This window comes from Ursus americanus, chromosome 28, assembly GCF_024610735.1.
Source record: "Ursus americanus isolate L20-20 chromosome 28, mUrsAme1.1.p, whole genome shotgun sequence".
NCBI classification, from domain to species: Eukaryota; Metazoa; Chordata; class Mammalia; order Carnivora; family Ursidae; genus Ursus; species Ursus americanus.
Genome location: NC_142154.1, coordinates 9,253,578 through 9,268,068, shown reverse-complemented (window position 1 = coordinate 9,268,068; position 14,491 = coordinate 9,253,578). Strand labels below are relative to the sequence as shown.

Sequence of the window (14,491 nt, the reverse complement as noted above, 5' to 3'; positions counted from 1 at the left end):
GCAGCTTTTACAACTATCTCTCATTTCCTCCTAGAAAACAAACAAGCAGATGGACAATCCTGTGCCCTTAATGGTGACAGCGCAGGATCCTTCAGGTCTGCCCCGCGTGCCAGACGCAGATGGCCAGTTTCTCTGCTGCACGTCGGATCCCGGGAACAGCCAGCAGCGCTCGTCTCTTCCCGAAGACCCTGAGCGCCCTCCGAGTGGCCACGGGAGCACTGTGGGGGAGATGGAGAGTTCCTCCAATTTGTCAGGTGTGGCTGAGGAAGAGAATACAGACTGTTCCTGTAAGAAGGAAACTAAAGGTGTGGGGAGCGAAGGGGCAGAGGCAGAGTCATCACTTACTTTGGACTGTGGAGCCGAGTCTGATCCGAGCAGCCACTTTCGGAGCACATCTGCTTGTGGAGGAGAGGGCACAGGAGACTTTCCATCCTGTGGAATTAGCAGTGGACAAACTGGAACAAAATCATTTGCATTGGCCACAGACCAGGAGTCTCCAGGCACTGGAGACAGCGTCCTGCAGGGAGACGTGGGCATGCAACCGGGCGCCGCTCCCAGTCTGCATTTCTCTGGGGGTGAACTGGCAGTCAGCATCCCGGTGACTGCAGGGGAGACAGAATGTGGTCTCCTGAATGCGGACGCCGCTGCCCAGAAGGACGTGCTTGAAGTAAGGGAAGGTACAAAGGAAAAGTTTGAGAACTCTAGTATCAGCACAGCTGGAGCCTCTGACGTAAAAGTCACAAGACCGCCTTCAGATAAAGCTGCTGTTCCAAACTGTGTCTCTGCCACCGGCTCCCCGGATGGCAGCAAGCCTGCTGAGTCTTTACTTGCGTCTAGGAAGGGAGAAGCCTCCCCTGGCACAGCTGCAGAAACAGAAACTTCAAGAAATTGTGAAGGGAGCGCTAGGGCTTCCGCGGATCCGAGCTCCCTGGTAGTTCCAGCTGCTGCAGATGGGCTCGATCCTTCTGCTCCCTTGGCAGGCACAAGCGAGGCAGCGTCACCCTCTGATCTGACCTTTCCCAGGCTGCAGAAAGACACGCCAAACCAGAAATCAGAAACTGATTCATCTCACACTCAAAGCCAAAACAGCAGATCGCCCATCTGTTCTACAAGTGGGGGGGACACTCTGTGTGCTGCCCCTGCCCGTGGGCAGAGCCCAGTGACTTCTGGAGGCGTGCTGGCTGCGGGACACTGTGATGGCATAGTTAGCCGGCCTGAGAGCACCGCCCCAGGACCACCCCCCACACAGCATCCGCCCCCGGCCTTCTGCTGTGAAGGTCCACGGGCTCACACAGCCACCCCGGGCCCTCTCAGAGACACCCAGGAGCAGGTAGAATTTCCTCCTCTCGAAGTTTCAGATGGAAAGGGCCAGGGAAAAGATTTGAACCTAGGAACCGCTTTAACAAAGACGCTTGAAGTGCATCCACAGGCAGTTGTCCCCAAAGCCGAGAAAGAACTGGTGTCAGACCAGGCAGTGACATCAGACAAGACTTTTTCTCTGGCGAGCAGTCCAGGCAGTGAATCAGTAACCAAAGATGACGCACTTTTTCTTGTCCCCTCCCAGAAAGAAAAGGGAACAGCAACTCCTGAACTGCATACAGCTGCAGATAGTAGAGATGGCCCAGGCGGAGATCCGCGCGATCCTGATAAGCAGCCATTAGAAGACGGTGCCACAGGCCTAGCTGCGCCCTCCACTGCTCTCCATCTTCAGCCCGGGATGGGGAATACCAGTCCCATGGGACTTGGAGGGGAACATGGGGGTCCCTGCCTCTCAGCAGCGTCTGAAGTTCTGGATATCGAGGAGGGCGCTGACCCTTCTCTGCTACGTGCGGGTAAGGCCACTGTGGCCTCCGATTCCATTCTGACTGAAGAAGGAAAAGGTCTGGTGGTTCCAGAAAGCTCTGAAGCTCAGGGGCAAGATGGCACAGATAAAGCAGTGACTTGTTCTTCTGTTAAGGAAGACACTCGTTCCTCAGGAGCGTTTCAGGAAGAGCAGAGAACACCACCTCCTGGACAGGAGGCTCTGGGATTCTGTGGAGAGCCTAGCTCAGCTGCTGAGGACAGAGCCTTTGAGCACGGTAATTCACTGGGCACAGCCTCAGCCTGCCTGAACGCAGAAACGAAGCATAACAAGGAAGTGGCCCCACCAGTCTTGCTGCTGACTGAAGGTGGGGCTGCACAGAGCCTGGTGCCACCGGGAGCAAGTCTGGCTGCAGACCCACGCCAGGAAGCCTTGGGTGCAGAGCACAGCAGCTCAGCTCCGTTGCCAGGTCTGTTACCAGTTGGGTCTGAGGCTCTTCCTTGCCATCGATCTTCTGCTCTGGATGGCGGAGTGCGAAACCCTGAATCCCAGGGTGAAAACACTGCTTGTGAGGTGAGCAGAAATGGGTTGGATGTTGCCGTGGTTCATGCTTTACAAGATCCTGTCGGGGCCAGAAGAAAGGCTGTATCACACAGTGCCCAAGACCCCCCAACTTCAGAAGTCTTGAGCCAGGAGAAGACTGTGATCCTGGGGCTGCCGGGAGCTCTGGAGGACAAAGGTGTGACTGACCGACAGGGTGCCGCAGCCCCGGAGATGGTGCCTCTCAGCTGGAAGGAGGGAGAGCGCAGCTGCGGCTTGGCTGGCTCCGGGGACGCACAGGTGCATGCTGACGCACAGGACATCTCACAGCAGCCTCTTGCCAGGGAGCGCCCCGCCGACGCCGGACCCTCAAGCCGTGGCGACCAGGCCCCAGGTGGGGCAGGGGGCGCTCCCCCTCTACCCTGTGCTGGGCCTCTGCCAGAGAGAGCAGACTCCATCGAGGAGGCCGCGAGTCGCATAGTGGAGGCCGTCCTCAACCAAGTCAAGTCCTCGGGAGCACTGATCACTGGGCGGGGGATCAGTCACATGTCACTGTCCAGTCCTGCAGAGTCGGGCCCAGTGACTGAGCAGCCAGAGAGCGCTTCTGCAGGGAAAGGGAGCACTTTTCTGCCTGGGCGGACCGCACACATGGGCAGTGTCTGTGAAGAAGCCCCCGGCAGCCTTGCAGGGGGTTTGGCTGAAAGGGAGGAGCCCGAGAAGATGGCTCTGCCTGTTGAAGGATCTGAGCCGGCGGCAGGTAAGCAAAGCAGAATGCAGAAGTAGCAGTTTGAGGGGCACTCTCTTAAGGGCCTCAGAGATATGCTGGTAGGAAAAGGAGGCGTCTTTGTGGTTTAGAAGTGTCTTTTCATTCATTGGGTAAGTTGCCAAGTCACCACCGTCAGGAGAGGCACGTCCTCTCAGGGTTGGACAGATTTTGCTTCCGGCTTCCCGTGGACTGCGGGCTTGATTGATTGGAGCCTATAAGCGCTCTGTCTGCCACACCAGAGCACTTGCAGTTTTGCCGAGAAAATTGTCTTGATCGCAGGTGCTCTACAATGATAAAGGAATTTAGCCGGTGTTTTTATTCACATGGCTTCGTCCTTTTTTCTAGAACTGTAAAAAGCAGTGCCGAAAAAGTATGTTTTGCTTACAGACCTGGAACACTTTTCTTTCCCTATCCTCCTAGTCTGTATTCTGAGCAAATTTAGAGTCAGGGTGGTTTCATGAAACAGCTGTAAGTGTCGTTCTGCGTGAATGACCCTATATCCAAAATGGTGGTATTAGGTCACTGGGGAGGGCGGGGGGAAGGGAGCGGAGAGAACGCCCTCCTTTTCCTGCCTCGGAGCCGACTTCCAGTTCCATTGCCTGTTGCTTTTGGGCAGCAGTCTGGGAATTCGGGACGGAGCGCAGTGCAGGGGATAGGATGCAGGATGTCCGCCCGAGTGAGCTGAGCCGCTGTCACAGGGCACACGTCGTGTCTGCTTATCTTGGTGAAGCAGCTGCACTGAGCAGATTGCTCACACAGCAGCGCGTTCCATCTGTGGGTAACCATGGCCAGAGAGAGCGAAGAGAAACCGCTGTGGCTCGGGGCAAATAAACGATGTGAATAGAACTTCTTCTTGGGGGTGGAGGCTGAAGCCGAAGCTGGAGTCCAGGGTGGTATAACGATTCCTGAATCGTTAAAGGTCAGTTCGATTCAGTTCGATTCGTACTTTGATGCCACCACCTATTACCAGGTGTAGACAGAGGACCGGTCTCCATGCTCACCCCCGGGCTGTGTAGGTAAGAAGTAGCCTGAATTGTTTTTATTGTTTGTTTGTTTTTGCTGCTCTTCCAGTGTTTGAAACTCTCCTGAAATTGTAGTGTGTGTTCAAAGTGTGGGGGTGGGGCAGGCAGAGAAATGAACAAATAGAACCAGAAAAGAAGTTGCTTAGGAAAAAGAGCCGCTTAAACACAGTGGTCCTCCCCCGTCCCCCATAAAGGGTTTTTAACCGTTTATGATCTTTTTTTCCAGTTGAGGAATTTAAGAAGCCTTAGGTATTATAGTATTTTTGGTGACTTGAGGTTTTTAGTTTTATTCGTGTTTTGGATTGTTAGTACTAGAATTTTTTGGCCACTGTCTCAGGATTTAAACGAAAAGTCTCTAATTTTTAAAATAAGACACAACAACAAGTCTATTTTGGGGGCCCTGGCAGGTTGGCATTTCAGAGGAATGGGAGTGGCTGTAAGCTGATGCCTGGCTGTGTTCTTTTCATTTGGGTGCTGTGTCTTTGGCCACATGGGCTGGAATTATTTGTCTTTCTGGCTCAGTCATCTGAATTTATTAACCCAAGCAAGTGCAAATTACGTGAAGTTTGGGTCTCTAATAACCTGGAGAGAAAAGGTAGAAACCGGGGACAATTTCAGACTTTGATTTTTAGTAGTATGTAGATGGGGTATAGATGCTAAGAACTGATCTTTACGATTTAAAGGTTTTAGGTAGGAAAATGAGTTATATGAAGTATCCGCAGTCTCTCTGGGTTTAGGGTTGGTTGATGTGTGTGGGCGAGTTACTTGTTCTGCTACCAAGAGGAGTCATATGTGTTCAGTGCTCATGGTCTTACGTTACAGAGAGAAGTAGCCAGTGACCAAGAAATAGGTGCTTTCTTCAGAGGAAAAAAAAAAAAAAGGCAGAATTGGGGAAAGTCCCAGGTCACATTGCCCTAGAGAAAAAGCACCTGAGTGTGATCTCAGCCAAAGGGTAATTTCTGGGACGTTTACATTCCATTCATGGATTTAAGCATACTGGTTTTTTTTTTTTTTTAATATTTTATTTATTTATTTGACAGAGATAGAGACAGCCAGCGAGAGAGGGAACACAAGCAGGGGGAGTGGGAGAGGAAGAAGCAGGCTCATAGTGGAGGAGCCTGATGTGGGGCTTGATCCCATAATGCCGGGATCACGCCCTGAGTCGAAGGCAGACGCTTAACCACTGTGCCACCCAGGCGCCCCTAAGCATACTGTTTTATGAGTGAAGAGACATCGGTTTAACCGCTGACTTGGAAGGAGCCACATGGCACTGGCTTCTGTTTGTAGATGCTGCCAAATAGAAAAAGCCAAATAGAAATTCACATGAGAAAACACAAAACTGCCAGGTGGAAGGAGGGGGTGCAGCCCCGCACTCATTCTGAGCATTCATCTCAGTGGTTTGGGAAGTTAGCCGTCCTCGGCTGAGCCAGGCCAGGCCCGCACAGCTTGCCGGTGCCCCTCGGGTCTCAGCAGTCACTGTCCGCGGTCTTGATTGGTCGCTGCTTGCCAAGATACATATTTTCACTTGATGCGTATAGGATAATAAGGTTGTGCCAAAAATCACATCCCCAAATAAATAAAATAGAAGTCATCAACAACCAAAAAAAAATTACTCTTGTTTAGAAATGTTTTGATCAGTAAGTACTTCTAAGGTGATTGTTTAGATTTTTTTTTTTTAACTTCATTTACATTTTATGAAATGTAACACAGATTTTTGTTCTTTGGGCAAGGAAACTTGTTTGCCCACTTTCAAATTGCTAGTCAGATTGTATAATTATAAATTACGGAATTTGTAAGTGCTCATCTGTAGGAATGTAGCTTTCCTAAACCTGATGTAGACCTTTGGGCGTGTCACAATGTGCTATTAGCATGAACTCTCTTCTTTGGTGAAAGAAACTTCTCTGCCCTCTGGTGTATGGGACATTTTTTTCTGCCAGAGTAGTGGCATGACGAGATTAAAACTGGCCACAGAAAAATTTCCACATGAAATTGAGATGATAGTTCTATTTTTGTTTGTATTGCCAAGGTGAATTTTAAACATTCAATCATCAGCCCCCTTTAAAAAAAAAAAAGTCAAAGCCTAAATTTGCCTCAGACATCAAGCTATCACTTCCTTCCTGTATTTGCTTTACCATATGGTGGTCAGGTAACAAAAACCACTACTGTTTGGTCTAGTGAGTATAATTCTAAAGAAAACATATAAAAATATTTTCTTAAGAAAAGGAATTCCTTGGGGTGCCCGGCTGGCTCAGTTGGTGGAGTGTATGACTTTTGATCTCGAGGTTGTAAGTTTGAGCCCCATGTTGAGTGTAGAGATTACTTAAAAATCTTTAAAAAAAAAAAAAAAGGAAAAAATTCCTTGTTTGTGATTATGTTTTGGTTGGGGAAGAAATAAAAATTAAAATATAAAAATATATTACTTACTAGACTACTTTAGTCTTGTCCATTGCAGTGATGGTTAGATGAGAGTGTGCAGTACGTTTTTAAAGACTCTTCTTAAAGGGTTTATCTCCTTCTCAACAGGTCTTTCCACTTTGTCCTCTGCAAATATAAACATCTCTGGCTTCTTTGATGATGAGCAAGATGGACTACCTAGCTTCAGCTGTTAGTCTGTTTCCTTAAAGCTCGTGAATTTGCTTTTGCATATGCAGTCTGCACCACACTCACGGATCGGTCAGGAAAAGGCAGTAGTGCAAATGGGAGTTGAGTAGACATGGACTTGCATGTCTGCTTAGCTGCAAATCCATACAGAGGCGAGGGGAAAACCATGCAGACCTTGTGATAAAGGAATAGCCCAGCGCAGGGCCCGAAATGACACCAGCTCCAAATGAATACTTTCCCATTTAACACAAAAGCAAACAAAACACACAAAGCCTGGACGTTGTACAGATACTAAGATGCAGGAACTGATTTTTCTGACGCACTTTGTAACCCCCTTGTTCTCTTCAGAAATGCCAGACTTGAAAGCTGCAGATGAAGTGGATTTTCTGAGTAATACCAGGGCGAGCCTGGCTCCTGCAGAGGTGGCCACAGGGGACGCAGCCGCCAGACCCAGACCCGACCCCGACGTGAAGCAAGGCCTGACGCCCCAGGCGGTAAGTGGCACGAAGTCTGTAGGAGCACACAATGTATTTAGCCGGCTCTCTTGTGTCTGATTGATGGCCTAGTGTTTTTGTTTGTTTGTTTGTTTGTTTGTTTGTTTGGGGAACTTTTTTTTTTTTTAAACAATAGTCTTTTCCCCCCTTTCTCTTGTCCCATCGCATGTAGATGTGGCGATGTGGCTGTGTTCAGCTTAGTTTTGGAAAGGGCCCTTCTGCATGGATCCCTTGGAGATTGTAATGAAAAAGATTTTCCCTGTGAGCACAAGACTTGAGCTTGTCATCATGTGTAACGCGCCACAAAATGAGAGTTACCACAAAAGGATCTAGGAACTCTTTTTAAAACCTGACTGTTCTTTATCTAGAAACTGATAGCAAAAATGAGATTTTAACTTAGGGTTCACGACTAGCTGTCTAAAATGTGTAGCATGTCATTTTTAGTGACAAAAAAAGGTTCACTAGTTTTTTCCCTTAACAGCTTTATTGAGTTATAATTCACACACCATAAAATCCACCCATGTAAGTGCTCAGTTTAGTCATTTTCAGTAGATTTCAGAGCAGCAGTCACCACTGGTTTTAGAACATTATCATCACCCAGAAAGAAACCTCGTAAGCATTAGCAGCCTATCCCTCCCCACTGCCCGGCTCCTGGGTGTCCCTCCCCTCCCGTCTCTCGCATCTGCCCATTCTGGAAAGTCACATGGGATTATATATAACTACGTGGTCTTTCACAACTGGTTTCTCTGATTTAGCTTACTGTTTCAAGGTTGAACCATGTTGTAACATTGATTAATATTTTGTGTCTTTTCATTGCCAAGTAATACTCCATTGTATGGACGGGACACATTTGATCTTGTTTCTGCTCTTGGGCTGTTGTGAATAGTACTGCTGGGAACCTTTGCGTACAAGTTGGTGTGGATATATGTTTTCATATACCTGGTAGTGGTAATTGTATATTTAATATTCAGTAAGATTTCAAAAATGTTTTTTCTTTAGGTTCTTAAGATTCTTTTTGTTTCAAGCTATTAACTTAAAACAAGGGAACAAACTTGTTGAGAGAAACAGTGCTCTAAGCTTTAGAGTCCTTGCTGGTTAATAAAAAAAAAAATAAAAATAAAAACCCTTTGGAAGCTGAAAATCAAGTTACAAGACTAAATCATATTTCCCCTCAGAAAAATCAGTCTTCTTTGTCTAGACGTGACGGGGCCCTGTTTTTGCTCTTCAGAGGGTTACGTGGTACTTTTTCTTCCAGTTGCCCCAGTAGGTAAACAGAACTATACCCTCCCAAACTGTTTGAAGTGTATACACCGTGATAAACAAGCTTCATTTTACTGGAGTCCAGTGGTAGGGAGGTGCGGACCGTCGTGTCCCACTCCTCCTTACAGATAATGTTCGTGACTAATGCCTGGGCGGCTACTTGTACAGCAGGCAGCACTCGGACAAACGTTGCTCTTGTCCCTGGGGAAAGAAAAGAGAACACACCCTGCATGGGTACATGTGTGTCTTTGTTTCCAGAAGCCCCTAAAAAAGGGAAGGAACAAACTCACATCCTTGAATTCAAAGGCCTGTTTCTTAGCCTTCCATGTTAACATAGTAGTGATTACTGTCACTGAGGACCGCCTGCTGCTTGGCCGTAGACCCTTTGCTTTCCCATGAGGGTTACCTCTAGCCTAATGTTATCGTGTCTCTTACAAAGAAGAAAACAAAACATTACTTTTTTTTTTTAAGTTCTTCCTTTTGTCATTCTCTCTCCTCTTCATTTTTCCTCTGGTTTTGGAGGAGTCGAGAGTGAAAATGCTCCTGTGGTTGGTCAGCCTGTCTCATTTTCCAGGTGAAAGGATTAGACCCTCAGTGTCATGACTGGCCCCGGGTCAGACCCAGCCAAAATGAGAGCCAGGAGCTTGATTTCTAACCCCTGGAGGGCGGGCACAGCAGAGTGTGTCCCCGCGGACTGCCCCAGGCTCTGTGAGCAGGGCTTCTGACCAGCATCCATAGGGGTCTGTGACCTGTCTCTTGCTGGGAAGTACCGGTGCCTTGGGCGTGGTGACTGCCTCCACTTCGTGTAGTTGTGGAAAACCTGTGTTCGAGCGTGGTCGGGTCTTGGAAGTGGAGATGTTTGTGCTCACAGCGTTGTCGTACTGATGTGACGTCTGACCACGTACCTCTCCTCCCTGTTGCTCTGCAGCACCTGCCCTGTTTGCTGGGAACTGAAAGGATAAAGCCTGAGCACGCTGACGTTCCCCGTGTCTCAGTTTCTCTTGTATCTTCCCCATTGAACTCTTCATATACTGTATTCACTGTGTAGGTGTTCAAGAAGCCCACAGACTTTGGTGAAGGACAGAGAGTAAATACTTGAAGGCTCTGTGGTAGAGGCTGTGTCACGACTAGTCAGCTGTGCTGTTTTAGTGTGAAAGTAGCCACAGGCTGCACGTAAACAAGAGTGGGACTGGGTTCCAGTAAAATTTTATCGATAGACCCTAAAATTTAAACTTCACATAACACGCGGGTCATGAAATACTCCTTTTTCTTTAATTTATTTTTTTAAAATAATTTTGTATTATGTTATGTTAGTCACCATACAGTACATCCTTAGTTTTTGATGTAGTGTTCCATGATTCATTGTTTGCAATGAAATACTCCTTTTTCAACAGTTTTTTTGTCGATCATTAAAAATGTAAAACCTACTCTTGGGATTTTTCATGGGCTACACAAACCAAGCAGTGGGCCCCTGGCCTAGAGAATGCTTGTGTGCCAGTGGGAAGGAGAAAGCAGGTACACTTGTTTTCTTTTCCACATTGTTCTGTTTGTTTTGGGGTAGAAACGCTCAGTGTTAGACTGCATGTTGGAATTGGAAGACAGAGAGTTCGGGTCTGGGTCTCTCCTGAATTAGCTTTTTGACTTAGTCTTTCCAGAGCGTGGCTTCCTTACCCGTCCTTATCTTCTGGCCTTAACCCCCTGGACTGTGTGTTTGCAGTCTGAAAAGGGTTACTTTTCACCCTGAAAGAGTGAGCTTGAGATTGTAGTGGAGGGTGGAGTGGCATTAGTTTAATATTATTTAATCCTATCTTTCTGACACATGCCCAGGCTGTGTGTTGACCTTGGGAACAGGCCAGTCATTGCTTCATTTGAATTACTGTTTCACTGAATCATCCTCTTCCAGTTTTAAAACAGAAAGAAGTTGTGTATCTTTTGTTACTGTCTTGAAAACCTGGAATGGTGGTGCATTTATGGCAATTTTGTAGTAAATGTAAATGAAGAATCCATTCTGAGCTCCTGTGGGACCCTCCCTGTTCTGTCACCTTCGCTAAGCACCTAAGTGACAAAGTGCATCCAGCCCTCTGCCGAGTGTGGCACTATCAAGCATTTAAGGAATTTTGCATCCCTTCACCTGTTTGACCATCGTGCTGTACACAGACCCTTATTTCAGAAGTCAGTACTGCTTAAAATCATGATTCATAAAGGAATTAGTATCCAGATGAATGCTTGCATATATTCTCTTAGAAGACATGGGTATGTGTTAAATGCTGCAGGTTTCTCAGTAGACGGTAGGTGGTCCGAAGAGATCCTCTTCGCTGGATTGAAAAGTGTTCACAATTTCGGAGGCCAAGTCATTGACTTACACGTACCATGGCCTATTCCCATTAGTCATTTTATCAGCATTTTATGGTTGTGGTTTGTTATTAAGTATTGCCAACGCTTTAATACTAGTCACAATTTAATATTCAGCACTATCCCCTCTTACATTGCGGGTTTCAAGGTTCTCCGATTACCTTTTGTTGCCTCCCCCCCCCCCCCCCCAGTGAGTTAATATATATCAAGCACTTAGAACAGGGCCTGGCACATGGAAAGTACAGCTTTGCATTATTATTATTAATTAGTTTCACAATTTCGGACTCCAGTCTCCATTTTTTAAGTAACCAATGGCATGTGGCGGTTCCTAAATCCAGACGTGGTTTCTCTTTCTTGATTGTTGTTATGAAAGCTTCAGGAGGACATCAGACAGTAATTTGAGTGGGGAGACAACGGAGCTTGTTATACCTCTGAGACCTTTAGAATTTGAATGGACCTTAAAGACTGCAGTCTCAACATTCTTACTTTATAGGAGAAGATGGTTTCAGGCTGGTGACTTGACTTATTTCACAACTAATTAACGCTTTAAGCTAGATTAGGACCTAACTTCTATTTTAGTAATGTTTCTCCTATACTGTGGTTTCCAGAAAAGTCAAACTTCTGAGGTTATACTTTTGAGGAATCCAGTTCACCTGGATGGGTTTTTGCATTCTACCCCAGAATGATGCTTACGCATACGAAGACTCTGAAGCCATTATATGATACTGCTGTGTTTTCAATGATGGTTGGGAAAATTCCTTTGGCCATTTTAGGACGTAAGTGAATCACTTTAAAATAAGTCTCATGTTCTTATCACAGTCTGTTACCTGCAGCTAAATATCACCAAGATAGTGTTTGTCCAAAGAGTTGGCTTTTGGTGCAGAAATTACTAAGATTTTCCAGACCTGCCTTTTATTTCCGAAAGAATGGTATGACTAGGTATAGAGATGACATTGGATACTTAAGTGCAAAATAGAAAGCCTTCTGGGACCATTCTTTTTGAGAATATGCTCCATGGTGATCAGGAAAGAATTCCAACTACTGCTTCCCTGCCCGAGGGCTGCGGACCAGCATACTCCATGTCCTGTAGGATTCTTTACCCTTCAGTATGTGGCCGGGTTCGTTAGGAAGGAACTTGCTTCCCTGGGGTGTCTGTTCATTGAGGTATCTCTGTAATAATTCCTTTTCCAAATGCTCATCGCATAAGCTTATTAGCCACTTGGAGCAGTTAATTCAGCAGGCCTGTCTATCTTGTCAGGATGCCGATGGTCCTAGCAGCCAAACACTCAGGCACAAATATGCTCAAGCATAACTGTAAAATCCCATATGTTGAGTATTAGGTTACTGGGAAAGTCCACTCTCCATTTAACACACGGTCCCCAATCAAGAAAGCAATGTAAATCAGAACCGTTCTCCCTTTTTTAATAACTTCACAGCAAAACATCACATTAACTGAATTTCCATTCTTAATTATTTTGACAACAATATTAATATTTATTTCTTCAGGGTTGTGGAAAGGGCAGTGTTGAACTGATTCCGGTTAAAATCTTCTTGAATTCTCTCTGATTTTCTGTTATTTTTAATGGAACACCGTGTTTTCTCTCTCTTGTCTCAAGGGGGCGAGCTTGCATTTCCATCTCTAGTCCTGGAGTCTGGCGAAAAGCTTTTGCTTTGTGTGGCTGGTCACAGCCTTCTTGCTCAGCTGCCATAGGAAAATATGGCAGCTCTCAGGCTGTTTGGTAACTTACTGGACAAGCCTTAACACTGATATTCAAAATGGCATACACACCCTACCCTCTTAAGTGTTCAGTTTCAAGAAAGGTCCTTTTAATGATGTCTCTGCTATCATATTTACATATATAGTTTTGTGGCGTGTCACCTAGGGAAAGGCAAATTGGCCTCTTTATGAGACGCCAATAAGTCTTCTCTGCATGTATTTGGCATTTAAGAGAGCCAGGCCTCCCTAATTATCCTTTTTGGGTCTGGCACTAGAACTAGCTTCAACCACAGGAAAACTTACTCCTCAGCTTTTTCGTACAAATTTTTTGGAGATATTCTTTCTCTACGTCTCCTCTGAAGTGGATATTTCCAGGAAATTCTGCAAATATTCTTCTAGACTTACCTAGTTGCCAAAATAGAAGTGCCTCGAAGAACCACAGGTTCAGGCTGTAAAGTCAGAAGTTAGAAAGTATAATCTGAGTGTTAAAGTATCTGTAGATAATATATGTAAAATTATAAATTAATGATCTGACTCTAGATTTTTAAGTGCCCTTGAGCAAGTTATTTAATTTCTCTGGCCTATTTTCTCCTTTGTTTTAATGGTTAGGGATTCTCTGAAGTTTCTTTCAGCTCTTAATTTTGGACCAGTTGGTCAAATGTTGGGGGGGTATATCTTATGTGTTAGACCAAAAAGACAATCACGAAGGACTTTCTTTAATTGAAGTGTAGTTGACACACGATGTTACATTAGTTTCAGGGGTATAACAGCGATTTGACAACTCTGTGTGTAGGATCATATAAGTGACTTTTTGAAATCACACTATTTAATGGCCAGATTCCTAACTAATCACTTTCTCCTTGAGCAGTTCCCAAGATGTTTTGCTCTGGAGTCTTAAATTGTATTAATAATCTGCTTTTTTCCCCCTCTCAGAACGGCTTGATCGTAGGTCATAGGTACATTTTGAGAGGAGGGCCTGTGCCCCCCCCCTTTTTTAATCTTCTGTTGGTTCAAAAGAACCAAATCTGATTCCTACCACTCTGTTGGCCCATTTCTTACACTCCTCATTTCACTTTTGTTCATTCTTATCTCATTATTTTGACAGTCAAGGATAGTAGCCAAGCATAATGGAAAGTTTAGGAGCCAAATAAACCAAAGTTTTAATCCCAGTTCTGACACTTGATCTGCTGTTTTGATCCATTTGTTTAGAGGCTCAGTTCCCTCATCTGTAAATTCGGGTTGATGATGTTCTCTTCAAGAATTATTTGTACTAACTAGAGTTAGTGGAGTGGCTAGCATGTAATAGACATTTTATAAGCGGTAGGTGTAATTCTAACCCCATTTTAAACTAAGAATTATCAGACCCATGCTTAAGACTGTGATTCTGATGTTAGATAGGTGAAGGTTAAGATGGTCCTGGAAGAAATGACCAGTTCTGTCAGGCTATCATGGTCAGTTATTGTGCCACATGCTGTTTATGTGAAGGGAGTGCACTGACTTATTCATTACTTGTTTCAGCACATGCTCAGGGAACTCTGTGCTAGGCCTTAGGTCTGCTACAGTGAAAACAGGTCAGCCTGCATTCAGAGACTCCTATTGCAGTGGGAAGAGACCATTATCGAACTAGTTAAGATACAGGGCAGTAAGTGTTAAAGTAGAGATAAAGCTAGAGTTGCTCACAAATAGATATCTTTCAGTGAGCTAGATGATACATTCTTCTCTCCAGGTTCCTGTGCACACCCTGGAGGGAGGGAAGTTTCCAAAGAATGGTGTGTTATTTTTACAGGGTTTACCTCACATGGCTTTCCAGGTTCCATTTTAAAGCTGATTGATTGTCTTTTGTGAGACTGAAGATATGTGCATGCTGTCGGAAACACAGGCTTGGGTGTACCGCTCTTTCTACCAGTAGACTTGGAAGGGCCACCACCAGGTGCTCTC

At 45.7% G+C, this 14,491-nt stretch overlaps 1 protein-coding gene across 10 annotated transcripts in view; it reads left to right on the top strand.

Annotated features, from left to right (window-relative positions):
* The window catches only part of AKAP13 (A-kinase anchoring protein 13), a 323,926-nt gene that overhangs the window by 173,401 nt on the left and 136,034 nt on the right, over nt 1–14,491 (top strand). For all 10 annotated transcript variants that reach the window (XM_045813170.2, XM_045813172.2, XM_045813169.2 and 7 more), the window contains 2 exons: nt 35–3,098; nt 7,079–7,224. In XM_045813170.2, coding sequence (XP_045669126.2) covers nt 35–3,098; nt 7,079–7,224 — 3,210 coding nt within the window. The remainder of the gene's footprint in view (nt 1–34; nt 3,099–7,078; nt 7,225–14,491) is intronic.